Source organism: Kogia breviceps, chromosome 8 (genome assembly GCF_026419965.1).
Source record: "Kogia breviceps isolate mKogBre1 chromosome 8, mKogBre1 haplotype 1, whole genome shotgun sequence".
NCBI classification, from domain to species: Eukaryota; Metazoa; Chordata; class Mammalia; order Artiodactyla; family Physeteridae; genus Kogia; species Kogia breviceps.
In genome coordinates this window covers 100,479,858-100,504,899 of record NC_081317.1, presented here as the reverse complement: position 1 = coordinate 100,504,899, position 25,042 = coordinate 100,479,858, and the positions used below count along the sequence as shown (strand labels likewise).

Here is a 25,042-nt window from a genome sequence, read left to right as displayed (position 1 = left end):
TGATAGGGGTTGCGTTGAATCTGTAGCTCAATTTCGGTAGTATTGCCGTCTCGACAGTACTAACTTTTCTGATCCTTGGATATGAGGTGTGTGTCTTTCCATGTATTTAGGGCTTTTATTTTTAATTTTTTAATATTTTACTGTCCTAACTGCCACTTTATTGTTGTGTATTTCTATAAACATATGAAAATGTGAACTTTATATTTGTTTTTATTTAAACTTTTTATTTTATATTGGAGTACAGTTGATTAATGATGTTGTGTAAGTTTCAGGTGTACAGCAAAGTGATTCAGTTATACATGTATCTATTCGTTTTCAAAATCTTTTCCCATTTAGGTTGTTACATAATATTGAGCAGAGTTCTGTGGTGTAGAATAGGTCCTTGTTGGTGATCCGTTTTTAATATAGCAGTGTGTATGGGGAGTTTGGGATTGACATCTTTAGGTCTTTGCAAATTTACTTCAGTGACACTTTGTTGCTTTAAGTGGGTAAGTTTTATACTTTAGTTAAATTTATTCTAAGTATTTTATTCTGTTTGATGCTATCGTAAGGGGAAATGTTTTCCTTATTTCATTTTCGGCTTGTTCATTGCTAGTGTATAGAAGTACAACTGATTTTTGCATACTTATCTTGTATTCTGCAACCTTGGTTAACTTGGTTATTAGCTTTATTTATTTAGTTTTTGGACTCCTTAGGATTTTCTAAACTCTGATTTGGTTTAACTTGCCCTTCCTTTTCTTGCTTTTTTATGATAAAATTTAAGCTCATGAATTGAGGCTTTGTTTTTCTCTTCTAGTGTAGGCATAAGGATCTATATTTTCCTTTGAAAACTGCTTTAGCTGCATCATACTTTTTTTTTTTTTTTTTTTTTTGGCTGCACCATGCAGCATGTGGGATCTTAGTTTCCTGACCAGGGATTGAACCCGCGCCCCCTGCAGTAGAAGCTTGGAATCTCAATGACTGGACTGCCAGGGATGTCCCTGCACACATAGATTTTGATGTTGTGTTTCTATGTTCACTTAATCCAAGATATTTTTTAAGTGTCCTGTGACTTTAAAAATATATATATATATATTTATTTATTATTTTTGGCTGTCTCAGTTCTTAGTTGCGGCATGCAGGATCTTTCGTGTGGTATGTGGGCTTCTCTCTAGTTGTTATGTGTGGGCTCAGTAGTTGAGGTGCTTTGGCCGAGTTGTCCCATGGCATGTGGTATCTTAGTTCCCCGAGCAGGGATCAAACTCGCATCCCCTGCATTGGAAGCTGGGTTTTTAACCACTGGACTGCCGAGGAACTCCCGTCCTGTGACTTCTTTGTGTGTGTGTGTGATTTTTTAAAATTTTTATTATTATTATTTTTTATACAGCAGGTTCTTATTAGTTGTCAATTTTATATACATCAGTGTATACATGTCAATCCCAATCGCCCAATTCATCACACCGCCCCCACCCTCCCTGCCGCTTTCTCCCCTTGGTATCCATACGTTTGTTCTCTATGTCTGTGTCTCAATTTCTGCCTGGCAAACCAGTTCATCTGTTTTTTTCCTATGTCTTTTCTGTAGAAATATATAATGTGCTGTTTAATCCCATCTATTTTATTTTTTATATCAAGCATTGTAGTTTTCATCTCCATCTAGAAGTTCAGTTTGAATCTTTTGTTTTATCTTTCATGCTTCTACTTAACTTTTTGAATCTATGGAATACAGTGATAATGACTGTATTAATACCCTTCTAACACCTGTGTCAGATTAGCAACAATTAAAAAAGTTTTTTTTTCCAGACATGCCATGTGGCTTGTGGGATTTAGTTCCTGACCAGGGATCGAACCCAGGTCCTCCGCAGGGAGAGCATGGAGTCCCAACAACTGGTCTGCCAGGGAATTACCAGATTAGCAGCAATTTTAACTGATTTATTTTGCTCCTCATGGGTCCCATTTTCTTGTCAAATTTGGTCATTTTTCATTGGATTACAGACTTGCTGGGTGGTGGACATTTTGTAGACATGTAAATATTCTTGAGGTTGGTTCTGAGATGTATTTATGTCATCTGTAAAGTGCGTGATCTTTTCGTGTTTTGCCATGAAGATTTGTGAAGTGAGATGAGAGGAAGGCTCATCTTTGGTCTATCTTACAGTGAACCAAGGGCCAGCCATGACCAAGCACCTCCACCTAAGGGAGCAGCACCAACTTGGTGAGGACTTTCTGCCAGGTAGGGACATACTCCCCTTGCCCTCTTGCTGTGACTCCATCTAATAGGCTCCCCACACCAATCCTGAACACAAACCCAAGAGCAGAGTAGCGGGATTTTTATTTCTTTTTTCCTGCTGTCAATCCAGCGTCTGGAAAAACAGGTGTCACACAACAGGTTATAAGAATTACAAAGAATAAATAATAAAAACACAGAAAAGATATTTATATATATTATATATATAGTATATGATTATATATAATTCATCTCTATTATTTATCTTTATGTTAAAGTCTATTATGACTTATTTAATATAGCTCCACCAGACTTTTTGTGCTCATTATGTTTAATTCATTATAAGGTGTATAGGTTTTCTGGGTCTGCCATAACAACAAAGTGTAGACTGGGTGTTTAAGCAAGAGAAATGTATTTTCTTACACTTTGAGAGGCTACGAGTTCATAATCAAAGTGTCAGTAAATTGGTTTCTTCTGTGGCATCTCTGCTTGGCTTGCAGATGGTCTCAAGCTAAAGAGAGATGAAATATATTTGACATATAACATTGAAATATATTTGACATATTTTAATTGAAATATATTTCAATTTTAATTGAAAGATATGACCTATAACGTGTAATTTAAGGTATAAAACATGTTGATTTGGTAGATTTAGGTATTGTAATATGATTGCCATTGTAGTTACAATTAGCACCTTGATCATGTCACATAATTATCATTTCTTTTTGGTTATTGTGATAATTAGGATCTAGTCTTCTAGCAAATTTGATGACTGTAATACACTATTGTTGTTTATATTCATGATATTGTGCTTTCGGTCTCTGGGACTTTTTTAGTGTTGCCCTCTTACCGTGTCTTCATATGGTCTTTCTTCTGTATGTATGCATTCCTTGTGTCTCCTTGCATAGCCAACGCTTCTTATAACAACACCAGGTAGAATGGATTAGAGTTTACCTTAACAGCCTCATTTTAATGTAATTACTTCTTTGAAGGCTCTAACTCTGAATAGAGTTACATTCTAAGGTACTCAGGGTTAGGGCTTCAGCATATTGATTTGAGGGGTCCGGCAAAATTCAGCCCATAATAGAAGTACAAATAATGATAAATATTGAAAATCAGTGACTTGTCATTATGTGCATGAATATCCAAGGTAATTAACATTAAACTAGTTGAAAAAATAAATCAGAGAATAAAGCATAAAACATTGTTACTATATCAAAACCAACAACTTTCCCATGTGCAAATAAATACATATGACACCATATGTGAAAATGTTTCATTTACTATAAGAATCAAGTTGAAAGAACTTAATCAATGTTTTTCTATATGTGTATATATATATATATATATATATATATATATATATATATATAAAACTATTAAACCACATAAGGTATCTAAAGGAGAGTGAGATAGTGAGATATACAGTGGCCAGAAGTATATTATTGGCAGACTGGATAATGTCATTATTTTACCATTGTAAAAATATTATGTCTCACTTCAGTTCATAAGTATGATGCTATTCAGAACCTCAGCATGATTATTTTTAGAGATTTGGCCCTAGAAAGTTATACTGTTTCTCTTGATGAATAGCTTGTGAGAATAGCTAGGGAAATTCTGAAAATTGAGTCAAAAGATTTGATTATCATAGTTAAATGTATAAGAAAGCTAAAGTAATGAACACATTGTGTAAATGGTGCATTGATAGATAGACCAACGGGACAACAACAACAACAAAAATCTATCAATAGATCCAAATATATCATGGAATTTTATATGTAATATAAGTTGGTTTCCAGAATAATAAAAAGGACTCTGGTCTCAGAACCTATTTGTATAAAAAATTTGGAACTTGTAACTCTCACACATCCAGTAAGAAAATGCCCAATGGGAATATGTAGATGTAAATCATCTATTTGATTGGCCTCTGTAATAACTATTTATCAAAGAACAGTGAAATCCTGTATTGGAATAGGGATGAGGGGCGTGGAACTCTCATGTATTGGGACCCAAATGTCCTTCCTGACCAAACTTCAGTCAGGTTCCTCTAAACCCTCTTTTGGACTAAGCCTTGACCTTAGCATTCCATATCCATCCCCTCCTTGACAAGTGTACATAGTCCAGTTTTAGCAAGCATCCTGCTAAGTCAGTTTAGATAGAATCTTCATCCTTGAGCCTCATCCCTCACCTTTGACATCTAAGCACTTGGCCTCTCTTGAGCAAGAATCTCGTTAGGTCAGTTTAGTAAGAATCCCTCTACTTTTGAAGTCTCCTTCTAATCATTTTCCATCCATATATTCCCTCACTTTGCTCATCAGCTCTAAGTCCCCAGCTTTCATTGCTGTATTTGGAGTTAAGTCTGATCTCTCTCCCCTATTGTAATTTTCTTGAAAAAAGTCTTACTGTTTTACTAAGTGTCAGAACAGCTTTTTCTTTCACTTTCTTTCACTTTTTCTTTATACTCCTAGTGGGAGTATAAATTAGCATAGCTTCTTTGATGGCCTATTGTTAACATCTACCAACTTTTATGTATCTGTTTTAATTTAGCCATTCTATATTTTGGAATTAGTATTGCAGAAATAATGCAAATATGCAAAGAAGTATAGACACAAATATTTACTGCACATTTACAATAAGGAAATTTGGAAACAAACTAAACATCCATTCTCATTATTGCTTTGGCTCTTCGGGGTCTTTTGTGTTTCCATACAAATTGTGAATTTTTTTGTTCTAGTTCTGTGAAAAATTCCTTTAGAGTTTGATAGGGATTGCATTGAATCTGTAGATGGCTTTGGGTAGTATAGTCATTTTCACAATGTTGATTCTTCCAATCCAAGAACATGGTATATATCTCCATCTGTATCATCTTTAATTTCTTTCATCCATGTCTTTTTTTTTTTTGCGGTATGCGGGCCTCTCACTGTTGTGGCCTCTCCGGTTGTGGTTGTGGAGCACAGGCTCTGGACGCACAGGCTCAGAGGCCATAGCTCGTGGGCCCAGCTGCTCCGCGGCATGTGAGATCTTCCCAGACCGGGGCATGAACCCGTATGCCCTGCATCAGCAGGCAGACTCTCAACCACTGCACCACCAGGGAAGCCCTCATCCGTGTCTTATAGTTTTCTGCATACAGGTCTTTTGTCTCCTTAGGTAGGCTTATTCATAGGTATTTCATTATTTTTGTTACACTGGTCAATGGGAGTCTTTCCTTAATTTCCCTTTCAGATATTTCATCATTAGTGTATAGTCTACAGGATTTACAGGTTTTTTTCTCTACTTGATATCTAGTCTCAGAGCGTTGTGGTCGGAAAAGATACTTGATATGATTTCAATTTTCTTAAATTTACCAAGGCTTGATTTGTGACCCAAGATATGACCTATCCTGGAGAATGTTCCATGTGCCCTTGAGAAGAAAGTGTATTCTGTTGTTTTTGGATGGAATGTCCTATAAATATCAATCAAGTCCATCTTGTCTATGTGTTATTTAAAGCTTGTTTTTCCTTATTTATTTTCATTTTGGATGGCCTGTCCATTGGTGAAAGTGAGGTGTTAAAGTCCCCTACTATTATCATGTTACTGTCGATTTACCCTTCTAGGGCTGTTCGTATTTGCCTTATATATTGAGATGTTCTTATGTTAGGTGCATATATATTCACAGTTGTTATATTTTCTTGGATTGATCGCTTGATCATTATGCCCTGTTCTTCCTTGTCTGGTGTAACAGTCTTTATTTTCAAGTATATTTTGTCTTGTATGTGTATTGCCACTCCAGCTTTCTCTTGATTTCCAGTTGCATGAAATATGTTTTTCCATCCTCTGATTTTCAGTCTGTATGTGTCCCTAGGTCTGAAGTGGGTCTCTTGTAGACAGCATATATACAAGTCTTGTTTTTCTATCCATTCAGCCTGTCTAAATGTTTCGGTTGGAGTATTTAATCCATTTACATTTAAGGTAATTATCGATATGTCTATTCCTACTACCATCTTTTTAATTGTTTGGGGTTTGTTTTTGTAGGTCTTTTCTTTCTCTCATTTCCTGCCTAGAGAAGTTCCTTTAGCATTTGTTGTAAAGCTGGTTTGGTGGTGCTGAATTCTCTTAACTTTTGCTTGTCTGTAAAGCTTTTGTTTTCTCCAGCGAATCTGAATGAGATCCTTGCTGGATAGAGTAATCTTGGTTGTAATTTTTTCCCTTTCATTACTTTAAATATGTCCTGCCACTCCCTTCTGGCTTGCAGAGTTTCTGCTGAAAGATCAGCTGTTAACCTTATGGGGATTCCCTTGTATGTTATTTGTTGCTTTTCCCTTGCTGCTTTTAATATTTTTTCTTTGAATTTCATTTTTGTTAGTTTGATTAATACATGTCTCAGCATGTTTCTCCTTGGTTTATCCTGTATGGGACTCTCTGCACTTCCTTGTCTTGATTGACTATTACCTTTCCCATGGTAGGGAAGTTTTCAACTGTAATCTCTTCAGATATTTTCTTCTGAAAATATTTCTTTTTCTTTTTCTCTTCTCTTTTCTGGGACCCTTATAATTTGAATGTTGGTGCATTTAATGTTGTCCCAGAGCTCTCTGAGACTGTCTGCAGTTCTTTTTATTCTTTTTTTTTTTTTTTTTATTCTGCTTTGTGACAGATATTTCTACTATTTTATATTCCAGGTCACTTATCTGTTCTTCTGCCTCAGTTATTCTGCTACTGATTCCTTCTAGAGAATTTTAAATTTCATTTATTGTGTTATTCATCATTGTTTGTTTGCTCCTGAGTTCTTCTAGGTTCTTGTTAAACATTTCTTGTATTTTCTCCATTCTATTTCCAAGATTTTGGATATCTTTACTATCATTACTCTGAATTCTTTTTCATGGAGACTGCTTATATCCTCTTCATTTTGGTACATGACTCTTTTTGAATTATGGTTTTCTCAGGGTATATGCCCAGTAGTGGGATTGCTGGGTCGTATGGTAGTTCTATTTTTTATTTTTTTAACATCTTTATTTGAGTATAATTGTTTTACAATAGTGTGTTAGTTTCTCCTTTACAACAAAGTGAATCAGTTATACATATACATATGTTCCCATATCTCTTCCCTGTTGCATCACCCTCCCTCCCACCCTCCCTATCCCACCCCTGTAGGTGGTCACAAAGCACAGAGGTGAACTCCCTGTGCTATGCGGCAGCTTCCCACTAGCTATCTGATTTACATTTGGTAGTGTGTATAGGTCCCTGCCACTCTCTCACATCTTCACCGCTTACCCTTCCCCCTCCCCATATCCTCAAGTCCATGCTCTAGTAGGTCTGTGTTTTATTCCTGTCCTACCCCTAGCCTCTTCATGACATTTTTTTTCTTAGATTCCATATATATGTGTTAGCATACGGTATTTGTTTTTCTTCTTCTGACTTACTTCACTCTATATGACAGACTCCAGGTCTATCCACCTCATTACAAATAACTCAGTTTCATTTCTTTTTGTGGCTGAGTAATATTCCATTGTATATATGTGCCACATCTTCTTTATCCATTCATCTGTTGATGGACATTTAGGTTGCTTCCATGTCCTGGCTATCGTAAATAGAGCTGCAATAAACATTTTGGTACATGACTCTTTTTGAATTATGGTTTTCTCAGGGTATATGCCTCGTAGTGGGATTGTGGGGTCATATGGTAGTCCTATTTGTATTTTTTTAAGGAACCTCCATACTGTTCTCCATAGTGGCTGTATCCATTTACATTCCCACCAGCAGTGCAAGAGTGTTCCCTTTTCTCCACACCCTCTCCAGCATTTATTGTTTCTAGAGTTTGTTTGGGGTTTTTTTGTGTGTGTGTGTGTGATATGCGGGCCTCTCACTGTTGTGGCCTCTCCCGTTGCGAAGCACAGGCTCCGAACGCGCAGGCTCAGCAGCCATGGCTCACGGGCCCACCCGCTCCGCGGCATGTGGGATCTTCCCAGACCGGGGCACGAACCCATGTTCCCTGCATCGGCAGGCGGATTCTCAACCACTGTGCCACCAGGGAAGCCCTATTGTTTCTAGAGTTTTTGATGATGGCCAATCTGACCGGTGTGATATGATATTGTAGTTTTGATTTGCATTTCTCTAATGATTAATGATGTTGAGCATTCTTTCATGTGTTTGTTAGCAATCTGTATATCTTCTTTGGAGAAATGTCTATTTAGTTCTTCTGCCCATTTTTGGATTGGGTTGTTTGTTGTTTTGTTATTGAGCTGCCTGAGTTGCTTATAAATTTTGGATATAAATCCTTTGTCCGTTGCTTCATTTGCAAATATTTTCTCCCATTCTGAGGGTTGTCTTTTGGTCTTGTTTATGCTATCCTTTGCTGTGCAAAAGCTTTTAAGTTTCATTAGATCCCATTTGTTTATTTTTGTTTTTATTTCCATTTCTCTAGGAGATGGGTCAAAAAGGATCTTGCTGTGATTGATGTCATAGAGTGTTCTGCCTATGTTTTCCTCTAAGAGTTTGATAGTGTCTGGCCTTACATTTAGGTCTTTAACCCATTTTGAGTTTATTTTTGTGTATGGTGTTAGGGAGTGTTCTAATTTCATACTTCTACAGGTAGCTGTCCAGTTTTCCCAGCACCACTTATTGAAGAGGCTGTCTTTTCTCCAATGTATATTCTTGCCTCCTTTATCAAAGATAAGGTGACCATATGTGTGTGGGTTTATCTCTGGGCTTTCTATCCTGTTCCATTGATCTATATTTCTGTTTTTGTGCCAGTACCATACTGTCTTGATTACTGTGGCCTTGTAGTATAGTCTGAAGTCAGGGAGCCTGATTCCTCCAGCTCCATTTTTCGTTCTCAAGATTGCTTTGGCTATTCGGGGTCTTTTGTGTTTCCATACAAATTGTGAAATTTTTTGTTCTAGTTCTGTAAAAAATGCCAGTGGTAATTTGATAGGGATTGCATTGAATCTGTAGATTGCTTTGGGTAATAGAGTCATTTTCACAATGTTGATTCTTCCAATCCAAGAACATGGTATATCTCTCCACCTATTTGTATCATCTTTAATTTCTTTCATCAGTGTCTTATAGTTTTCTGCATACAGTTCTTTTGTCTCCTTAGGTAGGTTTATTCCTAGATATTTTATTCTTTTTGTTGCAGTGGTAAATGGGAGTGTTTTCTTAATTTCACTCTCGGATTTTTCATCATTAGTGTATAAGAATGCCAGAGATTTCTGTGCATTAACTTTGTATCCTGCTACTTTACCAAATTCATTGATTAGTTCTAGTGGTTTTCTGGTAGCATCCTTAGTATTCTCTATGTATAGTATCATGTCATCTGCAAACAGTGACAGCTTTACTTCTTCTTTTCCTATTTGGATTCCTTTTATTTCTTTATTTTCTCTGATTGCTGTGGCTAGAACTTCCAAGACTAGGTTGAATAAGAGTGGTGAGAGTGGGCAACCTTGTCTTGTTCCTGATCTTAGTGGAAATGGTTTCAGTTTTTCACCATTGAGAACAATGCTGGCTGTGGGTTTGTCATACGTGGCCTTTATTATGTTGAGGAAAGTTCCCTCTATGCCTACTTTCTGCAGCGTTTTTATCATAAATGGGTGTTGAATTTTGTCAAAAGCTTTCTCTGCATCTATTGAGATGATCATATGGTTTTTCTCCTTCAGTTTGTTGGTATGGTGTATCACGTTGATTGCTTTGCGTATATTGAAGAATCCTTGCATTCCTGGAATAAACCCCACTTGATCATGGTGTATGATCCTTTTAATGTGCTGTTGGATTCTGTTTGCTAGTATTTTGTTGAGGATTTTTGCATCTATGTTCATCAGTGATATTGGCCTGTAGTTTTCTTTCTTTGTGACGTCTTTGTCTGGTTTTGGTATCAGGGTGATGGTGGCTTCATAGAATGAGTTTGGGAGTGTTCCTCCCTCTGCTGTCTTTTGGAAGAGTTTGAGAAGGATAGGTGTTAGCTCTTCTCTAAATGTTTGATAGAATTCACCTGTGAAGCCATCTGGTCCTGGGCTTTTGTTTGTTGGAAGATTTTTAATCACAGTTTCAATTTCAGTGCTTGTGATTGGTCTGTTCATGTTTTCTATTTCTTCCTGGTTCAGTCTCGGCAGGTTGTGCATTTCTAAGAATTTGTCCATTTCTTCCAGGTTTTCCATTTTATTGGCATAGAGTTGCTTGTAGTAATCTCTAATAATCTTTTGTATTTCTGCAGTGTCAGTTGTTGCATCTCCTTTTTCACTTCTAATTCTATTGATTTGAGTCCTCTCCCTTTTTTTCTTGATGAGTCTGGCTAATGGTTTATCAATTTTATTTATCTTCTCAAAGAACCAGCTTTTACTTTTATTGATCTTTGCTATTGTTTCCTTCATTTCTTTTTCATTTATTTCTGATCTGATCTTTATGATTTCTTTCCTTTTGCTAAATGTGGGGTTTTTTTTTCTTCCTTCTCTAATTGCTTTAGGTGCAAAGTTAGGTTGTTTATTCGAGATGTTTCCTGTTTCTTAAGGTATGATTGTATTGCTATAAACTTCCCTCTTAGAACTGCTTTTGCTGTATCCCATAGGTTTTGGGTCATCGTGTCTCCATTGTCATTTGTTTCTAAGTACTTTTTGATTTCCTCTTTGATTTCTTCAGTGATCACTTCATTATTAAGTAGTGTATTGTTTAGCCTCCATGTGTTTGTATATTTTACAGATCTTTTCCTGTAATTGATATCTAGTCTCATAGCATCGTGGTCAGAAAAGATACTTGATATGATTTCAATTTTCTTAAATTTGCCAAGGCTAGATTTGTGACCCAAGATATGATCTATCCTGGAGAATGTTCCATGGGCACTTGAGAAAAATGTGTATTCTGTTGTTTTTGGGTGGAATGTCCTATAAATATCAAGTAAATCCATCTTTTGCAATGTATCATTTAAAGCTTGTGTTTCCTTATTTGTTTTCATTTTAGATGATCTGTCCATTGGGGAAAGTGGGGTGTTAAAGTCCCCTACTATGATTGTGTTACTGTCGATTCCCCCTTTCATGGCTGGTGGTATTTGCCTTATGTATTGAGGTGCTCCTATGTTGGGTGCATAAATATTTACAATTGTTATGTCTTCTTCATGGATCGATCCCTTGATCATTATGTAGTGTCCTTCTTTGTCTCTTGTAATAGTCTTTATTTTCAAGTCTATTTTGTCTGATATGAGAATTGCTACTCCAGCTTTCTTCTGATTTCCATTTGCATGGAATATCTTTTTCCATCCCCTCACTTTCAGTCTGTAAGTGTCCCTAGGTCTGAAGTGGGTCTCTTGTAGACAGCATATATATGGGTCCTGTTTTTGTATCCATTCAGCCAGTCTGTGTGGTTTGGTGGGAGCATTTAATCCATTTACATTTAAGGAAATTATTGATATGTATGTTCCTAGTACCATTTACGTAATTGTTTCGGGTTGTTCTTGTAGGTCTTTTCCTTCTCTTGTGTTTGTTGCTTAGAGAAGTTCCTTTAGCATTTGTTGTAAAGCCGGTTTGGTGGTGCTGAACTCTCTCAGCTTTTGCTTGTCTGTAAAGGTTTTAATTTCTCCATCGAATCTGAATGAGATCCTTGCTGGGTAGAGTAATCTTGGTTGTAGGTTTTTTTCCTTCCTCACTTTAAATATGTCCTGCCACTCCCTTCTGGCTTGTAGAGTTTCTGCTGAAAGATCAGATGTTAACCTTATGGGGATTCCCTTGTGTGTTATTTGTTGTTTTTCCCTTGCTGCTTTTAATATGTTTTCTTTGTATTTAATTTTTGGCAGTTTGATTATTCTGTGTCTTGGCGTGTTTATCCTTGGGTTTATCCTGTATGGGACTCTCTGTGCTTCCTGGACTTGATTGACTATTTCCTTTCCTATATTAGGGAAGTTTTCCACTATAATCTCTTCAAGTATTTTCTCAGTCCCTTTCTTTTTCTCTTCTTCTTCTGGGACCCCTATAATTCGAATGTTGGTGTGTTTAATGTTGTCCCAGAGGTCTCTGAGACTGTCCTCAGTTCTTTTCATTCTTTTTTCTTTCTTCTGCTCTGCAGTAGTTATTTCCACTATTTTGTCTTCCAGGTCACTTATCCGTCCTTCTGCCTCAGTTATTCTGCTATTGATCCCATCTAGAGTATTTTTCATTTCACTTATTGTGTTGCTCATTGTTACTTGCTTCCTCTTTATTTCTTCTAGGTCCTTGTTAACTGTTTCTTGCAATTTGTCTATTCTATTTCCAAGGTTTTGAATCATCTTTCCTATCATTATTCTGAATTCTTTTTCAGGTAGACTGGCTATTACCTCTTCATTTGTTAGGTCTGGTGTGTTTTTATCTTGCTCCTTCATCTGCTTTGTGTTTTTCTGTCTTCTCATTTTGCTTATCTTACTGTGTTTGGGATCTCCTTTTTGCAGGCTGCAGGTTCGTAGTGCCCTCTGTTTTTGGTGGCTGTCCCCAGTGGCTGAGGTTGGTTCAGTGGGTTGAGCAGGTTTCCTGGTTGGGGGGACTAGTGCCTCTGTTCTGGTGGATGAGCCTGGATCTTGTCTTTCTGGTGGGCAGGTCCACGTCTGGTGGTGTGTTTGGGGATGTTGGTAGCCTTATTATGATTTTAGGCAGCCTCTCTGCTAATGGATGGGGCTGTAGACCTGTCTTGCTCTTTGTTGGGGATAGGGTGTCCAGCACTGTTCGTTGCTGGTCCTTAAGTGAAGCTGGGTCTTGGTGTTGAGATGGAGATCTCTGGGAGATTTTCGCCATTTGATATTACGTGGAGCTGGGAGGTCTCTTGTGGACCAGTGTCCTGAGGTTGGTTCTCCCACTTCAGAGACACAGCCTTGACACCTGGCTAGAGTGCCAAGAGCCTTTAATCCACATGGCTCAAAATAAAAGGGAGAGAGAAATAAAAAGGAAAGAAAGGAAGGAGGAAGGGAGGGAAGGAAGGGAGGAAGAAAGGAAGGAAGGAAGGGAGGGAGGAAGGAAGGGAGGGAAGAAGGAAGGAAGGAAGGAGGGAAGTAGGAAAGATAGGAGGGAAGAAAGGAAGAAAGAAAGGGCGAAGACAAAATAAAGTAGGATAAAACATAGTTATTAAAATAAAAATTAATTATTAAGAAGAAAAATTTCTATTAAAGAAAAAAACAAACAAACACAAAAAAACGGGTCGGTTTAACCCTAGGACAAATGGTGAAAACAAAGCTATACAGACAAAATCTCACACAGCAGCACCCACATACACACTCACAAAAAGAAAAAAGGGGAAAATAATAGTATATCTTGCTCCCAAAGTCCACCTCCTCAACTTGGGATATTTCGCTGTCTATTCAGGTTTTCCACAGATGCAGGGCACTTCAAGTTGACTGTGGAGCTTTAATCCCCTGCTTCTGAGGCTGCTGGGAGGTTTCGCACAGCTCCTGGGGTTCAGCTTTGGACTTGGCCCCGCCTCTGCGCGTAGGTCGTCCGAGGGCATGTGCCCTTCGCTCAGACAGGACGGGGTTAAAGGAGCAGCTGATTCGTGGTCTCTGGCTCATTCAGGCCAGGGGGAGGGAGGGGAGGGGCACGGATGCGGGGCGAGCCTGCGACGTCCGAGGCCGGCGTGACGCTGCACCGGCCCGAGGCGCACCGTGCGTTTTCCCAGGGAAGCTGTCCCTGGATCCCGGGACCCCGGCAGTGGCGGGCTGCACAGGCTCCCGGGAGGGCGGTGTGGAGAGTGACGTGTGCTCGCACACAGGCCTCTTGGTGGCGGCAGCAGCAACCCTAGCGTCCCACACCTGTCTCTACTGTCCGTGCCGACAGCGGCGGCTCGCGCCCGTTTCTGGAGCTCCTTTACGTGGTGCCCTTAATCCCCTCTCCTCGCGCCCCAAGAAGCGAGGAGGCAAGAAAAAGTCTCTTGTCTCTTTGGTAGCTCCGCGCCCGTTTCTGGAGCTCCGTTAAGCGGCGCGCTTAAACCCCTCTCCTCGCGCACCAGGAGGCAAAGAGGGAAGAAAAGGTCTCTTGCCTCTTCGGCAGCTCCAGACTTCAACTGGACTCCCTCCCAGCTAGCAGTGGTGCACTAACCCCTTTAGGCTGTTTTCACTCTGCCAACTCCAGACCTTTCCCTGGGATCCGCCCGAAGCTCAGTTCCCAGCCCCGCCCGCCGCGGCGGGTGAGCAGACAAGCCTCTCGGGCTGGTGAGTTCTGGTCGGCACGGATCCTCTGCGGCAATCTCTCCGCTTTGCCCTCCGTACCCTGTTGCTGCGCTCTCCTCCGCAGCTCTGAAGCTTCCCCCTCCGCCACCAGCAGTCTCCCCCCGCGAAGGGGCTCCTAGTGTGTGGGAACCTTTCCTCCTTCACGGCTCCCTCCCACTGGTGCAGGTCCTGTCCCTATTCTTTTGTGTCTGTTTATTCTTTTTTCTTTTGCCCTACCCAGGTACGTGGGGAGTTTCTTGCCTTTGGGGAGGTCTGAGGTCTTCTGCCAGTGTTCGGTGGGTGTTCTATAGGAGAAGTTCCACGTGTAGATGTATTTCTGATGTCTCTGTGAGGAGGAAGGTGATCCCCGCGTCTTACTCTTCCGCCATCTTCTCGCTCCCCCCTCCTATTTTTAATTTTTTAAGGAAGCTCCATACTGTTCTCCGTAGTGGCTGTATCAATTTACATTCCCACCAGCAGTGCAAGAGGGTTCCCTTTTCTCCACACCCTCTCCAGCATTTATTGTTTCTAGAGTTTTTGATGATGGCCAATCTGACCGGTGTGAGATGGTATCTCATTGTAGTTTTGATTTGCATTTCCCAAATGATTAATGATGTTGAACATTCTTTCATGTGTTTGTTGGCAATCTGTATATCTTCTTTGGAGAAATGTCTATTTAGTTCTTCTGCCCATTTTTGGATTGGGTTTTTTGTTGTTGTTGTTGTTGTTGTTATTGAGCTGCATGAGTTGCTTATAAATTTTGGATATAAATCCTTTGTCAGTTGCTTCATTTGCAAATATTTTCTCCCATTCTGAGGGTTGTCTTTTGGTCTTGTTTATGGTATCCTTTGCTGTGCAAAAGCTTCTAAGTTGTATTAGGTCCCGTTGGTTTATTTTTGTTTTTATTTCCATTTCTCTAGGAGGTGGGTCAAAAAGGATCTTGCTGTGATTTATGTCATAGAGTGTTCTGCCTATGTTTTCCTCCAAGAGTTTGATATCACCTAACCCATTTCTGACTTCTGGGTGTTCCACACATGTTTCTAAACTCTGAAGAACGGAGACTGTCTTTTTTGGGCAGAGTGAGAAGAACTGTGGTGAAGACAATACACAAAAGTTTTAGAGAAAATGAGGACATGCTTAATTTTTGGATTTGAATATACTGCATTGGTCTCTTGAAATGTGTGTGTGTGTGTGTGTGTGTGTGTGTGTGTGTGTGTATGTGTGTGTGTGTACAGTCTTTTTGAAGCTTTTCTAACTTCAGAAGTATAAAACGTTACACAAAACGTATCATTTAGAGGTTTAATTACTTACCTTTTAATTATACTTGGTTTTGTAAATTTGAAATAATAATCATTAGTTTGAATTTTTGTGTTAATTATTCTGAGTGAAGTTGGCAAAAGTGGATGGAAACTATAACAAATTAAATATTCAAAATTAAATAAGTATAAAACGAGTTCTATTTCTGGGTTGATGAAACTAAAAACCTTATTCTATGGGAAAAGTGGTGTTCATATTTGCAACAACGTGGATGAATCTAGAGGACATCATGCTAAGTGAAAGCCAGACAGAGAAAGGCAAATGCTGCCTATTATCAATTATATGCAGAATCTACAAAGAAAGCAGTCAAAGTCATAGAAGCAGAGGAGTGTTTGCCAAGGGCTAGGGTTGGGGGAAATAAGGAGAGGGTGGCAACAGGGTACACACTCTGTATGAGATGGAAGTCTTAGGATCTAATGTACAACATGGTGACCAGAGTTGATAATACTGTATTGTATAATTGAAATTTGCTGAGAAAGTAATGATACAACTTAGGTGTAAATATGCGAGATGAAAAAATGATGGAATTGTGAACAAAGGAGATTCTGAGAGTATAAATCGTTGGGAAACAGCCCAAATCCTGGGAGAATTTCAGAGTTTCAAAGGCTATGAAAATGGTGGGTTCAAGCCGAGATCCCCAAGAGATCTGAGGAACCAGGAAAAATGTGATTTCCAGGTGGAATGAATAGAAAATTGACTAAGGTCTAGAAGACCCCTGAGGGTGGAGGGTAGAGCTGTGGGGCGGATGGGTGGGGAAGGGCCTTGGTAAAGCCTCCTCCTCTATTACTCCCCCTCCCACTTTGTGACCAAAGCACAGCTCTATGATGTAGGCCCAGGAATTTAGTCTCTGAGTACACACCCTGTGCTCAGTTGCCTGAGGGCAGCAGCGTGATGCAGATGATGGAGAATCCTCTCTTTTCTCTGAAAAGCACTTTTGATACTTGGCTGAACACCAGTTCCACTTTCTGGGCGATTGATACCATCTTCGCCTTTCTGTGTGCACTGGGACTCTTTTTCCTGTTACTCCCCTACCTCCAGAATAATCCATCTTCACCACCTCCTAGGAAACATGGAAACATCAGGAAGGTAAGGAACCCTTGGGCCAGACCCACAAGCACACGATTCTCTCTTCTTTTCTATTCTTATTTCCACTTTTCTGAATCAACTACAGAGACTCCTGAAATGGGAAAGAATAGGACATCTCCTCTCAAGAATAGAATGTCATCCCTGTAAGGGCAGGCCGGCCTGGGCAGGGGATAGAGTGAACACTAGGATTTCTATCCAAAGATCTCAGACCGGTTGCCCCAGTGTGGTAGAGGGCTCCAGGGCAAGTCTGACACACAGTGACCGGAGGTCGAGGACTGGATACTGAGTTCAATCTCAGCCAGAGGACAGGCCCATGATCACTGGATCACCAGCTGTGAACAGGTGTCTCGGATGAGGGCTGATCTTCTGGCAGTGTTGAGGCCCTGAGAGCCTCAGAGCGGGGGGCTGGAGTGGCCCTGGCCTCGGGAAGCACAGACCCACCTGCTGGAACTCAGATGAACCCATAGTTCCGAGTGTGTGTTTCTTGAGCAGAGGAACAGTGACGAAAGAAATCCAGGGTGAATCTCACATTGAAAATCCTTCTTTATGTTCTTCAGAGAAGGAAAACAGAAAATGGTTTTATCCTCTTTAAAAATGAGTGAAAGGAAAGAAAAACCACAGAGCTCTGTTAGTTAAATGTAGAAAGTCATATTATGTATGGACACTGAGTGTCTGATGCTTGTCTAGAGCGGGGAGAGTGAGAATTGGGTCCCAGGTCCTCGTTTTTCTGTCTCTCAGCATCAAATGGAGCCGAGGGGGAGATGCAAGTTGAAGAAGAAAAATAAAGCTTTGAAAGGTAAGTTGTTTCATTCAGCCCTGTGTGCCCTGAGGGTCAGCCCCCATCTCTCCTGCACTGAGGGCCCATCTCCACAGGCTCCGAGGAGGCCAGTAGCAGGGCCTGTCCCTCAAGAAGCAGAACCCTCAGGGAGGCTCCTGGGAAGGAGAGCAGAACCCAGATACTTCCCAGATTCCATGTGCACAATGAAGCCCTGAGGGGCCTGGAAAAGGGTGTGGCCCAGCAGGGGTGTGTGGGCTACAGTGGATCAATAGTGCCTGGGCTGGGAGGTGGGACCTCCAGGTCCAACCATGGACAAGTTGTTTAACTTTGCTCAGATTCCTCTGTGAGGTGACCCCTGCCCATTGTCCCCCACAGGGAGGATGTGAGGGCAGCAAGGGGTAATGGATATGGAAGTACTTTATAAATGATAAACCCTTTCATGAGCTTCGCCATCACTGTCAGGGATCATGTGGTCCTGGACGCTGGTGCTTGGGCTCCAATCTCCCAGTGGTGTCCCCTTAAAGGGACACTGCACTCAGCCTCCTGTAAGACCCCCTAGGCTCTTGCCTTCACCACCATGACCCAGTCTGCTGATTTCCAGCTTGCGGAGCTTGCCGGGAAGAGCTGGAAGAGGTTCGCGCCCTGCTTTCACTTCTGCAAAGGTAAAGAATCTTCCCCTTCTCTCCTAGGTTCTTCTTTTGCCCAGAGCCTACGGTGTGACCCAGGGCTGCAGGCAGCCTGGGGCTGAGCTGGGAGGGGGAACGCTGGGGGTGGGGTATGGCTAAAGCCCTGGGGTGAGGGATAACAGGAGCACTGTGAAGTCAGCATGGGGGCCGTGGAGGGCCGTGGGCCACAGATGCCCACCCCTGCCTGGCCTGCCCAGCCCTCCTGGCCCTGGGGGGCTCCTGGCTGCAGCTTGTGCCTCATGTCTCCTGCAGCCACCTGGAGAGGCTCCTTGACAAGGGCAGCTTTCATCAGCCCTCCTGTCAAGACCCCCCTGGTGAGGCGTGCAAAGCAGCGTCCGCTGGAGCCGACCAGCCCTGCAGGGAACCTGCAGAAGAGGCTGTTCCTGCCACGTGCCCATCAGCTGCCCTGGCTCCTCTGACCCAGGGCTCTTTACCTGTGGCCTCCACCCTGTCAACAGAACCTCAAGACCAATCCAACCTGAAGAGAATCACCCTAGGCACCGCTGCAAAGAGCTCAACTCCAGGAAACTCTTTTTGGGCAACTGTCATCCTCGCCATCTTGAGTGTCGGCCTCGCATTCTATTGCGTTTTGTTTCTGTCCTTGTGGTGGAAGACTACCAAGGCCTTGTTCTTCCCCACCTCATCACAGAGTGAGCCCCCGCAAGAACACCTGGCCCACCAGCCACCAGAGGCCCCGTTCTTGGCAGGGCCCACAGACAAGCAGGTAGAGACTGGTAGCCTCTCATTTGTCAACCCTGAGGTCCAGAAGCTGCTGGAGATTCTAATCACCAAGAACGCAAAACTAAAGATTTGTAAGGGGAAAGAAAAGGATGGGTCATTCTCAGAACAAATGAGCTCAGACTACCTGAGCAACATCCAGAAGCAACATCTTCAAAAGAGGCTCATCAAAGGTAAAACCAAGAGGAGCCTGTCCCTCAGAATCCACCTGCCTCTGTCTCTGGAATTGAGTTCCTCTCAGTGCCAATTTTTAAGGACTTATCAGGCACAGGGCAAGCAGGGACCCTGGAAGCCCTCTGCTTTTACAGGCAAAAGGAGACTGAACCCACAGAAGATAAGGTCCAGATTCCTTAGGAGATCCCATAGGAAGGGTCAAATGCAATTCCAACCAGGGAAGGATTTCGGCAAGGTTCTGAGGCCATGTCCGAGGAGGCTCTCAAAAGCTTTCTCCAGGGCCAGCCTCCCAGTGAAGTTTCTGCAAAGAAACTCTGAAAAGGAGTCAGAAAGATACTTGATGAGATCCTTGAAGAGTGACTCTGGACACTGTTTACCCAGTAGCCCAGAGAGGAAAGCTCTAGAAAAATTCTTGAAAGCCCATTTGAGCACAAAGTTGAGGCAGATTAATCAAGGTTTGATCCCTGTGATTGTGCGTCAATCCCGGCTTCTTGCCAACTGTGCTTTTTCTAAGCCCCCACCTCACGAGGAGATCAGAAATCTGGCACCCTTGAAGTGCTGGAAACCCTGTGTAAACTCCTCCCGTGAGCTTTCCTTCCCCAGTCCAAGCACTGGGCAGATACGGGAAACACGCCACATAAGGTGGCGAGGAAGGCACAGGTGGGACTTACCCAACCAGGCCTCTGAGCCCATAAATCTCAAGCCATGTGCGGCTCAACCCTTGTCCTCTCCAAGGTCCAGCTTTTCGCCCTCTGCCACCTGTCAATCTGGGGCACACTCAAAAGCCAACTTTGCTAAGTTCTTGGGAAAACCTCAGCCCCGTCAGGGAATGAAAGTGGTAACAAAAGCAACAGGTCCCACCCTGGTGAGTCCCCTCCCTGTTCCCTCACCTGAGCATACAGAAATCCAGAGGGCCCGGGGAAAGGCTTCACCTGGTGACATGTCTGGGCCCTCAGAGGCCCCTCTGACTGGACAGGAGGACAGACTGCCTTATCAGATGTCCACAGTCAACCTCATGGGCAGAAGCTGGGAGAATGGGACTGTCTTGGGGTTTCCAGCCACTAGGAAAACCCTGTCACCACCAACAAAGTCAGTTGCCCAGCATCCAAAGGAGCCACGCCTTAAAACACAGGTGGCTCAAGGCTGTGCCACTGGGGAGCTCCTTCAAGACTCTCACACTGACATCCTCCTTCAAGACGATGCCATTGGCATGCCCCTCCAGGACTCTGCCACCAACGTGCTCCTTCAAGGCTCTCACACTGATGTGCTCCTTGCAGACATGTTGGCTTCTCGTAGGTCTCTTTCCAGTTCCCAGAGGGAACATGCTAGTGAGGACGCGCCAGCTTTCCGGGTGGCGCCACGTGACCTCAACGTGAGTGAACAGAGCAGCCAGGGGCAGCAGAAATTCAGAAAACCAAAACTTAAGGACTCATTTAAGAGCGAGGGTGAGATGCTTGCCCCAGCTGAGGAGTGGAGGTGCGTCAGGAGACTCCAACCAGGAGAACATGAAGAAACGAGAAGCAACCAGGGACAACAGGAACCCAGGAAACCAACAGTTAGGGACCCGCGTAAGGGCCAGTTTGCCTCAACTGATGGGAGGAGGGACGACCGGAGGCCCAAACCGGGAGAGTATGAAGAAAGGTCTTCAGGATGGCAGGCTTCTCAAGCAAGTGGGATGAGCCACGCTTCTCAGGTCAGGGAAAGAGGAGAGTCCCTTGGGAGCAAACACCCCCAGCCCTCTCCAGGGAAGAGACGGCTTTTACCAGAAAAACAAAACTGGCTGGGGTACGTTCTGCGGCTTCTTAGCCCCAAGCGAAAAGACAAAGGAATAGAAGAATCTCTTCAAAAGGGCAAGCCTGCATCAAGCACGGCTCAGCACCAGAAACCAATCAGAGGCAAATCTGTTGTAGAGAGCAGGGCTGTTGATCCCTGGGCGATTGGAAGAGCTGTTGGACAGGTCCCAGTAAAGAAAATGGGGCTTCGCCAAGGACTCTGTGCCTCAGACTTAAATCAGCACCCAAAACAATTCCAGGCCCCAGCAGAGGGGCATTCCCACTACCACAGGCTTCTCTCCTCTTCAGAAAAGAGAAGAGTGTTGAAAGATACAGCCTACAGTCACCAAGCCAGCCCCCAGGACCACAGCTACCATAACAAGAGCAGGCATACCAGAGGCAGGGGCGACAAGTTGGCCTCCCCACCCAGGGGACTGGAGTCCCCAGTCAGACCCTGCCAGCATAGACCAAGGGTGGCAGGTGACTCAGGCCAGCTGCACCATCACCCAACATGTCCTCAAAAATGTGTTCCCTCTGGTCAACGAAAGTGTGCTTCTCATGCCTTTCCTGGTAGGAAAGTAGTGCACGAAAAAGCTGAGTTCATGCAAAGAAAACCTGCTTCTTCTCATGTTAACACACTGTCTATGTGCTAATGGCTTCTTCCTACCACGACTTTTATTGTCTCCCAAAATACATGCTTTTTCTCATGAGAGGTGGTGGCCTCTGTCTGTGCCCTGCTGGGGGGAAGGGAAGGGATCAGAGTCCACTCTTCCCAGGTGCCTGCTTTGGCTTCCAGATGGGATGGGGCCATGGAGGGAGGCTGATCCCAGCGTGGAATACGCACCCTCACCTCAATTCCCTCACTGCACTTAAGTTTCCATAATAGCAGCATTACAGAAACAAGCAAGAGCATTCAGGATGTGTCAAGGTGAACTAAACCTAAAGACCTCCCCCTTCCCAGGAACCCGCTCAGTCCTCTCCTGCTCTCTCTCTACCTTGAACTTGTGGGACTGTAGGGGAGGGGTTTGCAGAGGCTGAAATTCCCCTCAGCCTCCAGGAAGTGTCAGAGACAAGTTCACATGTCAGAATAAGGAGTGGAGTTTGGGGGCAGGGCTAGCCCAGAGTCCAGAGGTGGCAGCAACCTTGCCCCCCCATGTCGTGGCGGGGCTAGATGGCACCTGACCTGGCAGCTCCTCCTCTCCCCGGTGGAGCTGGGATTGAGATGGGCCGGGAGCGTCACCCGTCCTCTGCCTTTCTCACACTCTGGAGCAGCGGTGAGAACGAGGGCCACGCACTCCCACGTCTGAGGGTGTGAGCTGAGGAACCTGGAGGCCGCCGAGAGCCGCCCAGCCCTGCCCCACTCACAGCGCCCACCTCCCCCTGCGGAGCGAGCAGGGGTGTGACTGTGTGTGCAGTCACCTCGCTGTCTGTCATGTGCCCCTAGGGTGGGAGGCAGGGGACGGAGGCAAGTGGCAGGGGTGCCCATAAGTGGCGCAGTGACCAAGGAGCCCCTGGCGTCCCACCACCGTGTACAGGCCCAAAGAAAAGAAGTTAGGGGCCAGTGGCTCACGGTGGCCCCAGCCCAGACTCTCCCCCTTCTGCAGTCCCCAGAACCCAGACAGAGGGAAGGCCCCTGGAGCCCCTCCACAGAGGGACAGGCTCCCAGAGGCCGCGGAGCCTCCAAGCAGGGAAGGTTCACTTCCCCGCAATGTATTTAATCAGCTTTCACAGGACTGGGAGCTCACGACAGACTCGCGGTCTGTGACCTTAACCTACACGTGTGGCCCAAGGAGGCTCCCAGGGGACAGGTGGGACTTAACAGGCTCAGGGACAGCGCTGGGGTCATAGCAAGTCTCCCGTGCTATCAGCCTTGCTCACCCCAGAGCCTGGAGGGGGAAAAGGCCAGCAGACAGGATGTGTCACCCAGCGGGTGGGAAGTGACCTGTGGAGAACGAGGGTGCCGTCAGCTTCCCCCCCGCCGGCCCGTCCACACAGGAAACCAGGGAGACAGGAGCAATTCTACAGAGCAATTTGGGGCTCGGTGCCACAGGCTCTGCCGTGGTGGAGAGTCCTGCTCCAGGAGGGTCCCCTGATCCAGGTGACAGCTTGAATGGCCCTGCCCTATGCCTGTTAGGACCCCAACATGTGGGACCAGGACCTGCTGAGGGGGAGTGGGCGCAGGTCTGCTTGTGCTGTGGTTTCTCCCTGGAGCCCGGTCTCACCTCTGGGCCCCACCCTCCAGGGTGGACACAGCACTGGGGGCACAGCCAGGGCCTGAGGGTGGGGCTGGGACCCAGAGCACAGAACAACCTCCAGAACTCACGAGAGGGTGGCACAGAGCGGAGACCCTGAGCCTGGCTGCTGCCGGGTCCTCTCAGGGGCACCAAGAGGTGAGTGCTGGGTTTGAGGCTGCGGGACGCCCAAGCCACCTGTCGGGAGAAGTGACACAGAGGGACGCTGACAGAACAGCCAGAAACAAGAAGGTGCAAGTCCCTTTGCTCTTCTCCTGCTGTGAGGTGCAGAAAGGCAAGCAATGGAGGGCCCCCCACTAAGAGTCCCCAACAGAGGGACCCACACTCACTCCACACGGGGACACACAATGACCCCACACGGGGACCCACGCTGATTCCGCACGGGGACTCACGCTGATTCCACACGGGGACCCACACTGATTCCACACCGGAACCCACACTCACCCCACACGGGGACCCACACAGGGACCTCTCAGAGATAATACACAGACTTCACAGAGACCTCTCACAGGAGCCTTATACAGAGCCTTCTCTGAGAAGAGAAATCTCAAGAGACCTGCACACAGTTCCATTGTAGCTTTATGTTTCTTTTGCTTGAGATCACTAAGCTTCATGGATGTATGGATTTACAGTTTGAAAAACTTCCATTCATTATTTCTTTAAATTTTCTCCCCTACTCCCTCACACTCCTATAGGAACTCCAATTACATATTTATCTGACCGCTTGACATTGCTGTACCATTTGCTGTTCATTGCTTATCTTTCCTCTGATTTGTTCCTATTTCTTTTCTCTAGAAACAGATAATGTGCTGTTTAATCCCATCTATTTTATTTTTTATATCAAGCATTGTAGTTTTCACCTGCATCTAGAAGTTCAGTTTGAATCTTTTGTTTTATCTTTCATGCTTCTACTTAACTTTTTGAATCTGGAATACAGTGATAACGACTGTATGGAAGACAGTGATAAGGACTGTATTAATACCCTTCTAACACCTGTGTCAGATTAGCAACAATTAAAAATTTTTTTTTCCAGACATGCCATGTGGCTTGTGGGATTTAGTTCCTGACCAGAGATCGAAACCAGGTCCTCCGCAGGGAGAGCATGGAGTCCCCACAACTGGTCTGCCAGGGAATTACCAAATTAGCAGCAATTTTAACTGATTTATTTTGTTCCTCACGGGTCCCATTTTCTTGTCAAATCTGGTCATTTTTAATGGGATTGCAGACTTGCTGGGTGGTGGATATTTTCTAGACATATAAATATTCTTGAGCTTGGTTCTGAGATGTATTTATGTCATCTGTAAAGTGTTTGATCTTTTCGTGTTTTGCCATGAAGATTTGTGAAGTGAGATGAGAGGAAGGCTCATCTTTGGTCTATCTTACAGTGAACCAAGGGCCAGCCATGGCCAAGCACCTCCACCTAAGGGAGCAGCACCAACTTGGTGAGGACTTTCTGCCAGGTACGGACGTACTCCCCTTGCTCTCTTGCTGTGACTCCGTCTAATAAGCTCCCCACACTTATCCTGAACACAAACCCAAGAGCAGAGTAGAGGGTTTTTTATTTCTTTTTCCCTGCTGTCAATCCAGCATCTGGAAGAACAGGTGTCACACAACAGGTTATAAGAATTACAAAGAATAATTAATAAAAACACAGAAAAGATATTTATATATATTATATATATAGTATATGATTATATATACTTTATCTCTATTATTTATCTTTATGTTAAAGTCTATCATGACTTATTTAATATAGCTCCACCAGACTTTTTGTGCTCATTATGTTTAATTCCTTATAAGGTGTAGAGGTTTGCTGGGTCTGCCATCACAACAAAGTGTAGACTGGGTGTTTAAGCAAGAGAAATGTATTTTCTTACACTTTGAGAGGCTACAATTTCATAACCAAAGTGTCAGGAAA

General features: G+C 43.7%; 1 protein-coding gene across 1 annotated transcript; it reads left to right on the top strand.

The window, feature by feature from the left end:
- The first annotated feature begins 16,529 nt into the window (after positions 1-16,529).
- On the top strand, positions 16,530-21,525 carry LOC136794744 (spermatogenesis-associated protein 31E1-like). The gene is made up of 4 exons (XM_067041074.1): positions 16,530-16,724; positions 17,463-17,520; positions 18,104-18,164; positions 18,441-21,525. The coding sequence occupies exons 1-4, from the start codon at positions 16,530-16,532 to the stop codon at positions 21,523-21,525; spliced, it is 3,399 nt and encodes a 1,132-aa protein (XP_066897175.1).
- The last annotated feature ends 3,517 nt before the right edge of the window (positions 21,526-25,042 follow it).